At 34.6% G+C, this 16,276-nt stretch overlaps 2 protein-coding genes across 2 annotated transcripts; both read right to left on the reverse strand.

Moving 5' to 3' along the window:
- Positions 1-8,999: 8,999 nt before the first annotated feature.
- Positions 9,000-15,319, reverse strand: LOC139502166 (uncharacterized). The gene is made up of 2 exons (XM_071291542.1): positions 14,220-15,319; positions 9,000-11,509 (listed from the first exon to the last, which is right to left on the reverse strand). The coding sequence occupies exons 1-2, from the start codon at positions 15,060-15,062 to the stop codon at positions 11,456-11,458; spliced, it is 897 nt and encodes a 298-aa protein (XP_071147643.1). The 5' UTR covers positions 15,063-15,319; the 3' UTR covers positions 9,000-11,455.
- On the reverse strand, positions 10,368-14,176 carry LOC139501814 (uncharacterized). The gene is made up of 2 exons (XM_071291032.1): positions 12,635-14,176; positions 10,368-12,548 (listed from the first exon to the last, which is right to left on the reverse strand). The coding sequence occupies exons 1-2, from the start codon at positions 14,174-14,176 to the stop codon at positions 11,544-11,546; spliced, it is 2,547 nt and encodes an 848-aa protein (XP_071147133.1). The 3' UTR covers positions 10,368-11,543.
- Positions 15,320-16,276: the final 957 nt, after the last annotated feature.

The following is a 16,276-nucleotide window of genomic DNA, read 5'->3' on the forward strand; positions in this document are numbered from 1 at the left end:
TATCAGGGTTATAATTACGAATTTGCATTATCTACGATTTGAGTAAAAAAACGTAAACTATGATTTTAACAAAGCAGAATATTGTAATTATTTTGTTCGATATTAGCTGTTAGTTTGGTTCATTTTTGTCAAATAATGTAACGGGTTGCAAATCATTAATCAAAACTCTGTTAAGTCCGTATTCGTTCATGGAAAACTAACGGCTTCATTACAAAATATTGAACGAAAAACAAATGTAATAAACAGCAACAAAAGACAACCACTGAATAACATGCTCCTGACTTGGGACAGACATCTATATAACAAACTATAAAAATCAGTTAAATGCTCACCTCATCAGATAGATTCAAAGCAAAAATACATCTTACAAAATCAAAACACATACCGGACATTACAGGATGCTTATACATCCTCGCAACAACAGACAAGACATGAAGTACAAATCTGAGACTATATGCAGTTATTGAAAACTAGTGTAAAGCCAATAAGAACTTATACAAAAATCAAGTATCTAAGACTAAAATGTAAATCATGACACATCCAACACTTGATTTTAGTGTAAAGAAATCGTTTACAGCCAGAGAAAAACATGACCTTGTGCAATGCCAAGATACAGATATTGCATATTGTAGAGCCATGAATGTCAATATGTATATAACAAAATATTTAGTGTGCTTTTAATATCAACACCACTCAACGCAATATTCAAAAATCTTATAACAATGTTGAATAGGTAACCTTTAAAAATATGTTTATTTAATTACAAATAAAGATTTATTTCGTGGTTAAGCCTTAGTTCCATAACTTAACTTCTATTCTACTTACTAGTATACTTACTGAACGTATTGTTGTGTGTTTGCTTTTTCTACATTGGCTAGAGGTATAGGGGAGGGTTAAGATCTCAAAAAACGTATTTATCCAAGCCGCATTTTTGCGCCTGTCCCAAGTCAAGAGCCTCTGGCCTTTGTTAGTCTTGTCTGAATTTTTATTTTAGTTTCTTTAATATATTTTGGAGTTTAGTATGACGTCCATTATCACTGAACTAGTATACATTTTTATTAATGGGCCAGATGGAGTACGCCTCCGGGTGCTGGATTGTCTCGCTGCATCGGAGACCCAATGGTGGCCTTCGGCTGTTATTTGCTCTTTTGTCGGGTTGTTGTCTCTTTGACACATGCCCCATTTCAAACCAAACCAGGTTCAATCCACCATTTTCTACACGAAAAAATGCCTCTACCAAGTAAAGAATATGACAGTTGTTATCTATTCGTTTAAATGTTTCAGCTTTTGATTTTGCCATTTTATTAGAGACTTTCCGTTTTGAATATTCCTCGGAGTTCAGTATTTTTGTGATTTTACTTTTTTCCATTCTCAATTGTATTGATGCAATCAAACACTTAGTAATGAATTGTTCAATAACGCCCCTGAAAATGGTGTCAAAATTTCGCTGGAAGTATAAATTGCATTCCTATACTGGTGAATTTGAATCTGTTAAAAATTTAGATTTTTCTACCCTATAAATCACGTTTCCTCATAATCTTATTAAGACACAATTCACACACCTAATTAAATGAGCATTTAAAAAGTTAGAATGAGAATACATAAGTTATAACCTTTTTAAGTCATTATTTAGTTACAACAAGCAAAAGAACTATGTGTCAGTTGGACCTGCTCTGATACTATAACTGCTCTTGATTTTTTACTAGATAACAGTTTTGTTCGCTAGGAGATTCCGTATATCGTCAAGTTATCGTTATTTTCAATGGGACTCTCTATGCACCACTCATTGACCTGTTTCTGTATTGTTATGACTTAAATCAGCATAGACCCATCGAAACAACATTTTAATAACACTTTTCGATTTTTGGATGATATATTGGCTCTCAATATTTACGACTTCAGTATGTAAACAAAAGAGATTTATCCGGCTGAACTGACTTTAAATAAAGCTAATACTAACAATGAACATTGCCCTTTCCGGGATCTTGATATCTATATCTTCAACGGGAAGCTATATACTAAAACTTTTTATAATATATATTATTTTTCATTTCCTATTACTAGTATTAATTATCAATTTTTAAATGGTGACGTTCCCATGACACATGTTTATTTAGGGGTCAGCTGAAGCCCACCTGCGGGGCAAGATTTTCTCGCTGTGTTGAATACCCTTTGGTGGCCTTCGGCTGTTTTCTGCTCAATGGTCGGGTTGTTGTCTCTTTGACACATTCAACATTTCCATTCTCAATTTCATAATTTTGTATTATTTAAGGGATCATATCTAAATTACCAGGCTTGGTTAACATCATCTCCGTAAAAATTAGGATGTGTTATCCCGTTTGAAAAAAGTTTTCTAACCAAACGTCTAACCCAAATAGTTGAATCTATGGATGAATTTAGTGAAGGATGTAAATAATTTGTGGTAATGCATTCCCTGACTGAATAATTAACCAGTTATACATAGGTTAAGTTCATTAAAATATAAAACACACACGGAGATAGCGAACGAGGTGCAATATAAAAAGATTATTATATGGTTCCAGTGAAACATCACCTTAAAAAAAAGGTAAATTGACATTAGAGAACGAGAACGAAACATCTTTCTTTTTATCGTTAATTTTAATGTAGAGTTTCTCTTGTAAAACTGTAGTATCTTAATATAGTAACGCACAGTTATTATCGTCTACATTTGATTAAATACATGTAAGTTCCAAACAAACAGACAGACAGACAAACAACATTATATAATAAAACACGACATTAAAAAAATTGGGGTGACCTCAGGTGGTCCTTAAGGGTGAGCAGATCCCGCTCCACATGTGGCATCTATCATTTTGCTCATGTTTGTAAAAACTCGGTGATAAGTCTAATTTGGTAAGTCATATTCGTGGACAAGACGAGATTGGTTTTACGATAATTGAACCATATCCGTTGTCATCTGTGTAAGAGATATTTCATAACAGTCAATTAATATATGATGGCGTCTGTACAATTCACCTCTTGGAAATCTTATGGAAGCAATTTGTCTCTGTACGTCATGTACCTTTCGCTACGAGTATTTCGATAAAGCAGATGAAGTATGTCATGTATGTTGGGTGCGTAAAAACTTGTTTAACACTGCCCAAGGTTTATATTCGTAATCTGAAGTAATTTCTAACTATGTTTATTTTTACGGTGTTGAATAAAGATTTACGATAAAAGCTATATTAATTTTTTTCACCTGTTCTATTATCGCAGCGATATCAATATCTAGACTTATGTATTGTCTATTGTTGAGGACCTTATGATATACTTTACCTGTCTATTGGCGTTTGTGTTTAGACTGATTGTTTACGTATACTTCACAACTCTTACATTTGCATGATAATTAAATGAGTATTTTCTGTTGTTATGTTGGTTTCGTCTTATAGTTGATGTGTTTCCCTCGGTTTTGGTTTGTGACCCGGATTTGGTCCAGTCAAATTGATTTATGACTATTGAACAGCGGTATACTACTGTTGCCTTTATTTACTATGTCTTTCCTAATTGATCAGACATATAATGATTTATTGAAATTATATTCTTTATGTGTTTTCTTCTATTTAATAGGCAAGCTTATATTAAGCAAAGATCCAAATATATGTTCTAAACATATGCATCTTTGATAAAAGTCTTACACATGATTTACTACTCTCGAAATTTGCACACTGTGTTAAAGATCTCGACCGATTGTCATCTGCTTTTCCAAGATCCAAGATGGAGGAAGACATCCGAACCACCTTAATTGTCGTAAGGAAAAACTCTAAAGTATAACTTTCAATGTTTCTCCTCATGGTACCTTTACGATATCATGGTATGAATGTGCAAAGGGCATACTTTTATATGGATATCCCCCCCTCAAAAAAAAATTAATTAAAAATGCACGAGGTATTTCATTTTTAAATCTTTCAACAATGATGGAACTATCTCCGTTAGATTTTCACTCATCGTTTCCCTGTCAGAAGTTTCTTGGTAGTTAGCATGCGTCGAATGTGGTGGGTCCTTCATTTAATACAGGATCGGGTCAAACTGGAGACTTGGAACTTGGTGTGTGTTGCTTCTTCGTTTATCACATGGCATGTAGGAGTAAGAGTAGAACCACGACATTATGAAATAGCACATACAAAATCAAGTCAAGCTTCTCGGTTAAGTACAAAGCAGAGTTTATATTCATATTATATTAACATGCTCTCTTCCTGATATGCATTAATGTTCATCATAAACGTTTGGCTAATTTACAATACAAATTTTACTCTGACAAATACTGTCAAATACAGACAAACCTGTGCACATGGAAACGTGTTAAAGAATGGCAGGAACGAGATGATAAAATTTTAAATGCATTTTATGTTTCAAAAAACTATAAACTTTTCTAAACTTTGCTATTCATTCCAGCAGAGGGTGCCAAAATAAATTAATTAAGGAAAGAGCTTTGAGAAGTTCAACTCGTATAATAATGTTGTGAGTAGTATTGTTTGAATGGACAGTGCCGGTAGACGTCAGCAAACAATAGGTGATTTAAACTGTGTAACTGAGTGGACCGTATTAAATGAAACATGTGTTTGTTAATTTTACTATTATAAGCCTGGTACCTTTGATAACTATTTACTATATCCTGCTTACTGGAAAAAAATGAGCTTCAAAGTCCAGGTAAGATTCTAATTTTGTGAAACATACACTACATATAACTTTTATATATATCGAGATCCATTCAGATTCGTAGTGTTCAGTGCAAAGAAGTCAACTGACAAATGCAAAAAAGTAAACATGATCTATTTTGTAGATATAACTGAATGTTTATATTTATATAATACGTTCGTTGAACTTAATAAGCAAACCGTAGATGAGCCACGTCCGCGGTTTCTTTCATGTACGGATCAACACTTTTCGGCTATGATTAAATCGACTAGATATGTACCTTGCCATGTTGCTTTGTTATATGGTTGTGTTCTTCTCATAAATGTTATGATGGTATGATACTAAACCCCTAACGGGAGGGATTGTGCCTGATATCCATATGATGAAGAAATAATCTTCCAATCAGTGTAATTGAAGTCTGGAGCTGGAATGTCAGTTAACTGCTAGTAGTATGTTGTTATTTATGTATTATTGTCATTTAGTTTAGTTTTTTTTTTGTTACATCTTCTGACATCAGACTCGGACTTCTCTTGAACTGAATTTTAATGTGCGTATTGTTATGTGTTTACTTTTCTACATTGGCTAGAGGTATAGGGGGAGGGTTGAGATCTCATAAACATGTTTAACCCCGCCCAGTGTTTCGCCTGTCCCAAGTCAGGAGCCTCTGGCCTTTGTTAGTCTTGTATTATTTCTAACTTTAGCTTCTTGTGTATAATTTGGAGTTTAGTATGGCGTTCATTATCACTGAACTAGTATATATATTTATTTAGGGGCCAGCTGATGGACGCCTCCCTGGTGCGGGAATTTCTCGCTGCATTGAAGACCTCTTGGTGACCTTCTGCTGTTGTCTGTTATATGGTCGGGTTGTTGTCTCTTTGATACATTCCCCATTTCCATTCTCAATTTTCATCGTTTGCCAAAAAAAGCAAGGAAAATCTGTCGTCCACAATAGTTTTAACAGGGGTACTTTAAATTTAACGCAAACATGTGGATTTCCTTGTAAACAAAACTATAGTCGATTCTCGTTGTCTCGAATTTGGTTGACTCGAAATTTCAAATGAGTCGATTTTATCTCGTGGTCCTGAATTTTACTCTACATAGATATATGTATTTCGATTCCTGGTGACTCGAAATTGGATGAGTCAAAAGTTCGGTTCCCTCGAATTAAATTTGCTGTCCCAAGGTTATCGAAGGCATCAAAGTCATTATAACAACAGATATGTTGATTCTTGATCTCGGAGATTCAAATAGATTAAAGAGTTAATCTGACAATACACGTGTGATTAAATTTCAGGTCACTGACCACTGCATCAATTTATGACATTCATTTTCCACGAGTGTTAACCTAAGATTATCTTTGATCACCATAACAAATAATTAGTGATACATTAATTGTTAAAGTTCAATTATTTAAAATTAAAACAAAAATTAACCGTATTCAAACAATACTAAGCTTGGTTATGTATAAAGCCGGAAAAAAAACTTCCTTTGGCGTCTTGAATGTTTTGTATTTTCTCTTGCAGAAAAAAAGATTAAAATGAAAAAAAAATCAAAAGAAATATAAATTTTCTAAAATCTCTTGTATACAAATATGATCAATTTTATTGTCTCTGTTTCATTGAGACACACCTTATATATATACGGTGGAAGATAAAGCTGTGTATGTTGAGCTGTTGCTTATATGACATTCATTTCAACACCAATGTTTCTCATATAATTTTTCTTTTTCAATTTTAATTCAATGGTTATCATCCCATCGGTTGAAATGAACAGTTATACATTCCACTTTCTTTTTTATTTATCCAATATTATCCAGGTTATTGAAAGTCTGAAGTATTATTTATTTATTTACATACTTTTATCTAAATATATATTCAATTATTTGCAAATTATCAAATGCGTGTTTCTTTTTTATTTCCCATTGAATGTATACATGGACATTTTCTTCTCTACAATAAATAACCATTTATTAATTGTGATAGGATATAGAAATGCGTGCAAGTTCAGACAAAAAAAAAAACAACCAGAAAGCTAAAATGAATGTGAAGACATAAAAAACACAAAGAATTTAAATTCACTTAGGGGACTACAACTTTCAAAAATAATATTTTTGCTCTAAATGTGCATACCAATGAAAGATGATGTTTTTTGTTGAATTATTGTGTCTATTATACACATGTGGAGCAGGATCTGCTTACCCTTCCGGAGCACCTGAGATCACCCCTAGTTTTGGTGGGGTTCGTGTTGTTTATTCTTTAGTTTTCTATGTTGTGTCGTGTGTACTATTGTTTTTCTGTTTGTCTTTTTTATTTTTAGCCATGGCGTTGTCAGTTTGTTTTAGATTTGTGAGTTTGACTGTCCCTTTGGTATCTTTCGTCCCTCTTTTATACCAAGTTAGATAAAAGCGGACATAAAACATCAAATCAGTATTATTCTCATGATTAAAATGTATGATATATAAATCAAAAAGTCTTAAGTTTCCCGATTATGATAAGTGATCAATGAAACAGTTATAATTTGCAAAAGATTTAAAAGGAACATTCTAATTATGAGAAGAAGAAAAAAAGACTGGGAATTCCGTGGCGAAAACCTACCAAAGATAAACAACAATATACAATACACAACATGGAATATCAAAGACTTAGTAACACGAATCACAACTCAATACGGAGGAAAACTCGAATAATCGAATGGGACATAATGTATAGTAAAGACAGAAGTTAAAAAACATATTTAGAACACAATCAATGAAACATCAATCAAGACTGGTCGTATATGTATTGATATATGCTAGCGCAGGTTTAAGATCATCATTCTGGTTTTGTATCTTTTTTTAATCGGTTTATTTTTTTATTTTAACTCCACTAGAATATGTTGTGTATATTGTCACTTTTATTGTCTCTGTTTCATTGGTTCACACCTTTTATCTATACGATGTGAGATAAAGCTGTGTATTTTACCCTCGAGACTATATCTATAAGATTAAAAGAGTTTCTTTAAGGTCTTGTTTTATTTGCTTTCATTTGTATACTATGAAAGGATAACTGTCAAAACCTTTAACTATGACACAGACATGTAATAACGGTTAACCAAATATTGATGGCGTCCGTCAAACGTTAAAATGGCGAACTTTAATTTCCCAATTCAGAGAGTATAATGCCATAGTTCCCTTGTTTTCAGTTACTTTATATCATAAAAGTCATGCATAAGCAAATCCTTGAACAACAGTTCAAATGAGGGATATATAATCCCCACTCATGCTTTTATTTAACGCATCAATGTAAAAATATCGGAAATTGATGAGACTGTCATTAAAGTGAGAGGGTTAGCGCTATAGAACCAGGTTTAATCCACCATTTTCTACATTTGAAAATGCCTGTACCAAGTCAGGAATATGACAGTTCTTGTCCATTCGTTTTTGATGCGTTTTGTTATTTGATTTTGCCATGTGATTATGGACTTTCCCATTGATCTTCCTCTAAGTTCAGTATTTTTGTGATTTTACTTATTTACAATTTATAGATTTAGACAAACAAAAACTTCAACACACCGTTTTTCAAAGGCTGAAATGTGTTGTCGTCAATTGAAAAACGAAAGAATTTTTTTTAAATGGATTTAAAAAAAATCTAGTTACATATTCAACGGATAAATATAAGTGAATTTTCTGAGTTTTAATTGGCTTCATTATACAACTCAAACTACAAATAGAGATTACGTTCTGTTATTTTCATACCAAAATGTATTTCCCGAGAAATAAATACTAGTATACCATGTATACTATACTAGTCAACATAAGTAACGATACACACGTTTGAACGCCAATTAATCATAAAATATAGGGAAAACTGTTAAATTATTAAATGAAAAACATTCATTTAAATAGCAAATGCATATGATTAAAAGAATCATTCTGAGATTAACGGGATCGCCATTTAGGCGACCTAGTTCGATCTGGTTAATATGTTATTACGCTTCATTATTTGCTAGCTACGCCATGTATTGAAAACACGCAAGCTGTAAATGAGAGAGGGTAATAAAATAGCAAATTAATTGCAATACTCATAGAAGAAGACCCTATATCAATACTGAACGAATAACAATGAGATGAAGAACAACGATCAAGAGTTGTTGACGTATTTCTAAACTATGTTGAAGTTCTACCTTTAATCACACAGTGATTAAAAATTCATCTAGAGTTGTCTCTCTTTATCTGTTGTTTTACCGTAATTCACAAATACCAAAATTAACATTATACAGACTTTCTGTATATTATACTCATTTGTGTAGAGGTTCCATCCTCTGTTTTTCATTTATAACTTTTACAACTAATACAAAAACAATCCTTTGAATTAAACATACATTTTATTACACCAACTTGTATTTACATTTTCATGACTAGAATATACATTTTTACTTTGTGGCATTACTTTGGCTACAGAGTATTTTATAATATTTTGTTGAGGCGCCAGGGTGACTACCGATTACCTATACACAATGGCTATCAGCTGACCTATGTTGACATAGTGTCATAAAACCCCTGGTAGTTAAACACGGTTACACCACCACCTACCATGGGGAGTGACCGGGGAAAACACTCGTATTACCAATGCTCCAGTTATTAGTGCCCCACCTGTTGGCAGGTGTAGGCCTCCCCTCTATAATATGAGGTGGAGGAGGTCCCAGAGTTACCCATCTGTAGACCCCACCGTTACCACTAACCACATTTTCCAAACCTGCAAATTGTAGAACTTGTCAGGCCCAGAGCAAGGGCCGAGTGAAATAATCCCCCAATCACTACCAGTCTCCCTGGACCTCCCCCCATTCAAATTTGACTCTGCGCCTAAGGATAGTAGAAGATAATTAATTTCTTTAAAATGTCTTGTTTTCTTTCAAATTGTTTAAATTGTTAATTACTTAAAACTAGAATTAATTCTGGATGCTTAAATCACAATAGTCCATATGTTAATAACGTGCTTAATGACGGAAATGTCCAAATCATAGAAACGCAAGTTTATTCCAAATAGTCCTGTATAGGTCCAATACTATGAAGGTCCGGCTTGTATACTGGTAACCATAATATTGTAATCAAATACAGCAAACCAGTGCCTGAAAATATAAAACAAAAACAGCAGCAACTATTCTCATAGGGAGGGCGGGCGGGTTTGGATATTTTAACTTATTTGCGTAACACTTGCTTTCTTGTCGACAGCAAATTAACAAGTGCCCGATACGGGAATTCCAAAATTCTATTCTAGCTGATACGGGAATTCCAAAATTCTGATTCATGCTGCGATCGACGCTATGGCCATGCCGAATATGGCATTGAGCTACAGGCTGCAACGCCCACGCAACCACACGAATATTTGATTGAATTAAACCAGATTATTGAAAATATAAAATTTTTATAATCTCAATTAATTGCAATACTCATAGAAGAAGACCCTATATCAATACTGAACGAATAACAATGAGATGAAGAACAACGATCAAGAGTTGTTGACGTATTTCTAAACTATGTTGAAGTTCTACCTTTAATCACACAGTGATTAAAAATTCATCTAGAGTTGTCTCTCTTTATCTGTTGTTTTACCGTAATTCACAAATACCAAAATTAACATTATACAGACTTTCTGTATATTATACTCATTTGTGTAGAGGTTCCATCCTCTGTTTTTCATTTATAACTTTTACAACTAATACAAAAACAATCCTTTGAATTAAACATACATTTTATTACACCAACTTGTATTTACATTTTCATGACTAGAATATACATTTTTACTTTGTGGCATTACTTTGGCTACAGAGTATTTTATAATATTTTGTTGAGGCGCCAGGGTGACTACCGATTACCTATACACAATGGCTATCAGCTGACCTATGTTGACATAGTGTCATAAAACCCCTGGTAGTTAAACACGGTTACACCACCACCTACCATGGGGAGTGACCGGGGAAAACACTCGTATTACCAATGCTCCAGTTATTAGTGCCCCACCTGTTGGCAGGTGTAGGCCTCCCCTCTATAATATGAGGTGGAGGAGGTCCCAGAGTTACCCATCTGTAGACCCCACCGTTACCACTAACCACATTTTCCAAACCTGCAAATTGTAGAACTTGTCAGGCCCAGAGCAAGGGCCGAGTGAAATAATCCCCCAATCACTACCAGTCTCCCTGGACCGCCACATGAGAGCCCCAGTCAGCTACCAAATCTGACTGGGGTTCTCACCTCCACAAAATTTTCATTATTGAATCATTGGAAAAGTTGATTTTGTTGTGCGTAGGAAAGACTCAACACCCCCTTGTATATTATTTAAGAAAACCTGATTTCCAGTTTGTGACAAATGAGTTCCATCTGTTCTGTATAAAGACACTTCACTTGCCCTAATGTTCTCATGTAATATAGCTTTCCCCCCGTTTTCTATTACAAAGTTTTTGACCACTGAATTCACTCTTTTTCTCTTCTGTTCGATTATTGCACCCGCATTCAAGGGGGCAAAATGCCAGTATCTGCGCTGTAGCATTGAAGACCATATTATAATAACATTTTTAAATAAAGCCTTGTAACGTAGGATAGAACATTTTACATTTTCCATTAAACCCGTCCCTGTCAATTCTAAATCTGTCAAATCATTAGCTCCACAGTGAATTATTATAAAATGAGGAGAAGGTAAAATTTTTCTTTTTGCGTCCAGTAGGGAGTCCAAATCTTTAATCTGTAAACCAGGTTGCCCAATCCAGTATGTTGTTACACCTTTTGACCCCAGTCCCAGGTTGTTCCTACCATATTTCTTCGCCTCTACGTTGGCCCAATGAACAAGGGAACTTCCAACAATCCATAAAATCTTGGGACCTGTGAAAACCTTTAGCTTGTTAGCTTTTTGAAACTAGAAAAATTGTAACCTAATATAGCGAGAATAAGCATGCGATTTCCATCTGCCTAATCTCATAATTACCTCCTCTGAGACCCCCTGCCTGGCTAGTTCCGTGGCTCCCCCAATTCTAAAACTATGTGACCTAAAATGGCCTTTACTAATACGAAGAAATTGTAAAGCTTTTTCCAGTATACTACTGAATTGGTATCTAGTTAAAGGCATACCAGTATAATGGATAAACAAATCTGTATTGTTACAGGTAGGTCGTACCTTTAAATATTCGTTAATGAGTCGTACCGGACAGTAGTTTTTTCCGTTCTCAGCTATCAACAAAGTAACAGACTTTCCCTTTTGGTCAGTTTTTGACCACCTTACTCTTAGCTCCAGGACTTTTCTCCTTACTAAAATATCAGAAATTGTTAAGTTGGAGCCATTTATAACAGACTTGGATTTTGAAGTAGTGATTTCCCCTACTCTTAGCAAACCAAAGAAGGCAACAGAAAAAACTGCTGAAAATAAAGCAGCTTCATATTTATTCTTACATACTTTATCTAAACAACTAATCATATCTGATAACAATTGCACTGTAATTGGTGCTCTAATGTCATTACGTTTTCCCCCTTGAATTCTTTTTATTCCTTCTAATGCCTTTCCAATTATAAAGAATTTTGTAGTATCCTGTATCCCTTGAATTTTATGGTGGTATGAAACTCCTGATATATAAGATGATATGGTTCCCCCCGAAAGACCCTGTACTGACAAAAAAGCTATAAAATTTAACAAATCATTGACTGGCACCGGCCAATCCTGTTTCAATTTATAAGATGATCTAAAAGTACAAAGTTTTGACAGAGCCAAATTGTATGATTTTTGTGTATTTTTGGACACACCTTGATTGACAATATAATCAGCCACCTGACTTAAATGTTCCAGATCTGTGTTGGAATTTTGGTTGGCCACTGGTCTGCTTCTGGAGCTAGGCTTCTGAACTTCCCCCACTGAGAACGAGAAAGACAATCAGCAATTTGGTTTTGTTTTGAAGGGATATAAATTGCCTTAACTAATGTATTATTTTTTAAGTTCATTAAAACCATCTGTCTTACTAAAGTCATAACTCTACTTGACTTGCTAGTTTTCATATTAATGATTTGAACAACCGCCTGATTATCAACATGAAAAATAACTTTTTTGTTAACAAAATAGGATTCCCAGGACATAAGAGCAGCTACAACTGGAAACAACTCTAACAATGTCATATCTCTGGTGATTCCAGTCTCAACCCAATGTTTTGGCCATGTGCCTTGGGCCCACTGACCTGCAAAATAGATCCCATACCCGCCTTTGGACCCCCCTGCACTATCAGTGAACAACTCTAATTTTTCATTTGAAACCCATACATTGTCTGTTATTACAGTTACACCATTGTATTGTTTTAAAAAGTCTAACCAAACTTCTAAATCTGCTTTCATCTGCTTGTTTACTCGGATTTTGAAATACGATTTTCTTACCCCAATTGTTGAATTTATGAGTCTGCGACAGAAGGTGCGGCCTGGAGCAACTACCTTACAAGCAAAATTCAGGAGCCCAAGAAGGGATTGCATATCTTTAAGAGTTATTTTAGAACTGTCCAAGGTATCTCTGATTTTTTGTGAGAGTTTGACAAGTTTTTCATTTGGAAGTCGCATGATTAAATTCTGTGTATCAAATTCTATACCCAAAAACATAAGTAATGTAGTCGGCAAAGTAGTCTTGTCACTAGCAAGAGGAATACCTATTTTGTTGCATACCTCTTGGAATAACTTCAAAGTATTGCCAACTTTTGATGTTTGGCTCGACTTGACAAAAAGAAAATCATCTAAATAATGGAGGATATCATCATTTCCGCTTTTTAGCTGTATTATCCAATGCAAAGCTTTTGCAAATTTCTCCCACAGGGCACAACTTATTGAGGCCCCCATAGGGAGCATTTTATTAAGATAATATTCACCCTGAAATTTTATCCCCAATAAGTCAAAATCGTGCGGGGCAATTGGCAACAAACGAAAAGCCGCTTTTACGTCACACTGACTTAATCGGGCAAATGTTTTGTGTCTATTAATCAAACATGCTGCTTCGTCCACTGAACTGTACTGCACTGAACAATGATCTTTATCAATAAAATCATTTATTGAATTATTCTCAGGATAGGATAAATGTTGAATAAGTCTGAAATCCCCATCCTTTTTTGGCACTAGCCCCATTGGTGATACCTGAAGTGTGGGAAAAGGTGGGTATCTGAAAGGACCAGCTATGCGACCAAGTTTAACTTCCTTCATTAATTTTTCTTTAAAAATTTTGGGTAGCTGTAATGCACTTTTTAAATTGGAACTCTCCCTTGGTTCCCTAGAGCCAAAATATTTTAAAGAAAAACCGTATTTGAAACCAGATATAATTTCATGTGCTACATTGTTAAGTGGGTAGAATTCTAAATAATTTTCCAAGACTGATACTTTTATAGGAGTATTTCCCAATGAATAAAAATTAATACTTTTTGTTATTTCTTCCTTGCGCCCGGTTATTACATTGGGCTTTTCTGTGTTTGCCACTGCATATTTGGCATATGTGTTTAAACCTACAACGAGGGAAGTAGGGACAGTCAGTACCATTATTATAGTATTTACATGACATATTTACACTTCCACTAGTTACCTGTGATTTTTGATGTGTTCTATTGTTTGGAAGTGTAGCTGCATTTGAGTTATAATTACCACGATTTTGTGTATCTGTTCTATAACCCTGTGATTGCACTGACACACTGTTGTGTACTGTGGGAGATGTGATGTGTAATAGCCAATATTCACCGTGTATATTTCCCCAAGATAAATTAGGATTCTTTTCTATTTTTAGCCTAAATTGCTCGTCATAGGTAGCCCAGTTTTCTGACCTAGTTGCCGCTAATCTTATATCGCGCATATATTTTAACAATTCCTGTGCCCGTGTGTTGTATTTCTCAATGTAGACACTCATAAAAATCATGAATGCTGAAGTCCATTCATTTATTGACAAATAAACCCCCGACGATCTTTTTTCAATGCAAATTTTCCCCCTTTTTAATTTTAAATCGCCCTCGTCAACCTCTTCCATTTCTTTTTGCGTTCTCAAAAGAGAATGAAGCTCTATAAATTTTCCCTCCCAAATTTTTTCTTTAATTTTAAAAGACACGTGTTCCCCCACTGTGTCATGAACGCTAGATTCTTGTGACGGAGTAAAATCAATGGAATTATTTGCAATTTCGTGTCTTAAAGAGGGGAATGCCCGTGCATCTTCCTCCGACTCATTACCTGATGAGATATCAGTATTTTCCTCAGGTACTTCTGCCACCACATGTCCGACCTCTTTTGTTTTCTTGGCAGATCTTCTCCGGTCAGCTCCGTCTTTCTTTTGGGCAATTTCCTCGGGCTGCACTTTCTTTCCTCCTGTCCTGCTAGTCGTTCTTCTTTTCTTCCCCATGGCCCTTGATGGCGATCCAACCGCATTTCTCTTGTTAGGCATCTTCTTTTTCTGGATATTTTAACTTATTTGCGTAACACTTGCTTTCTTGTCGACAGCAAATTAACAAGTGCCCGATACGGGAATTCCAAAATTCTATTCTAGCTGATACGGGAATTCCAAAATTCTGATTCATGCTGCGATCGACGCTATGGCCATGCCGAATATGGCATTGAGCTACAGGCTGCAACGCCCACGCACCCACACGAATATTTGATTGAATTAAACCAGATTATTGAAAATATAAAATTTTTATAATCTCAATTAAAAAAAAAGTTCTTATGAACTTGTTGCTTTCTTAGTAAAAGAATTTAATTACTCCTAATGACACTAAATGCAATCACGAAAAATACCTAGAACATGTGTTTGTTTTAATACTTCGATGACTACACGTGAACTGATTGGTAAACATTTGTTACCTTTATTTGAGGTACAAATACAAAACAATTTAAGTAACTACCCTTGAATGTCTTCATTTCGAAAATTTCGAAATGATAACAAAAAGATTGAACACTTTAAATGTATTAAACTGACAAAATCAATAGAAGGATCAACAAATGAAAAAGCACTTCCTTTGTAAAAATTTAAATGCAAGAAATAAACACTTCAAATACCACATGATACATTTTCTTATTGAAATATTTTGTGTCAATAGAAGGATCAACAAATGAAAAAGCACTTCCTTTGTAAAAATTTAAATGCAAGAAATAAACACTTCAAATACCACATGATACATTTTCTTATTAAAATATTTTGTGTCACTTCAACTTTTTTTTTGTGAAGATGATTGTGTGTGTTAGAAAGGGGTGATTGTGTGTGAGAAAGCATGATTGTTTGAGTGTGCGCGATTGTGTATGTCAGAGGATGATTGTGTAAATAAACACATCATAGATAAAATGGTTGAAGGGTGGGCAATGTGTGTGAGAGTGTGAGCGATTGTGTGAGTTAAAGAAGAGGCCCATGTGTAGGTATGTTACTGGGCGAAAGCGGTTAAACGTGTAATAGCAGACGTGTTTGTTTAAAATTGATTTGGCGCTCGGGTTTGGGGTTTAAAAAATCATCGACAGAGCGTAATTGTTACTGATAGTGGACGAGGCGATGTGAGTCAGGAGCATATACTAGTGAGTTGAAGATAGTCAATGTTAGAGTGAGTATGAATGATTGAAAGAGCTTTTGAGACAGAGTGAACACTGATTAAGCGAGTGTGTGAATACGCG

Source organism: Mytilus edulis, chromosome 13 (assembly GCF_963676685.1).
Source record: "Mytilus edulis chromosome 13, xbMytEdul2.2, whole genome shotgun sequence".
Taxonomy (NCBI): domain Eukaryota; kingdom Metazoa; phylum Mollusca; class Bivalvia; order Mytilida; family Mytilidae; genus Mytilus; species Mytilus edulis.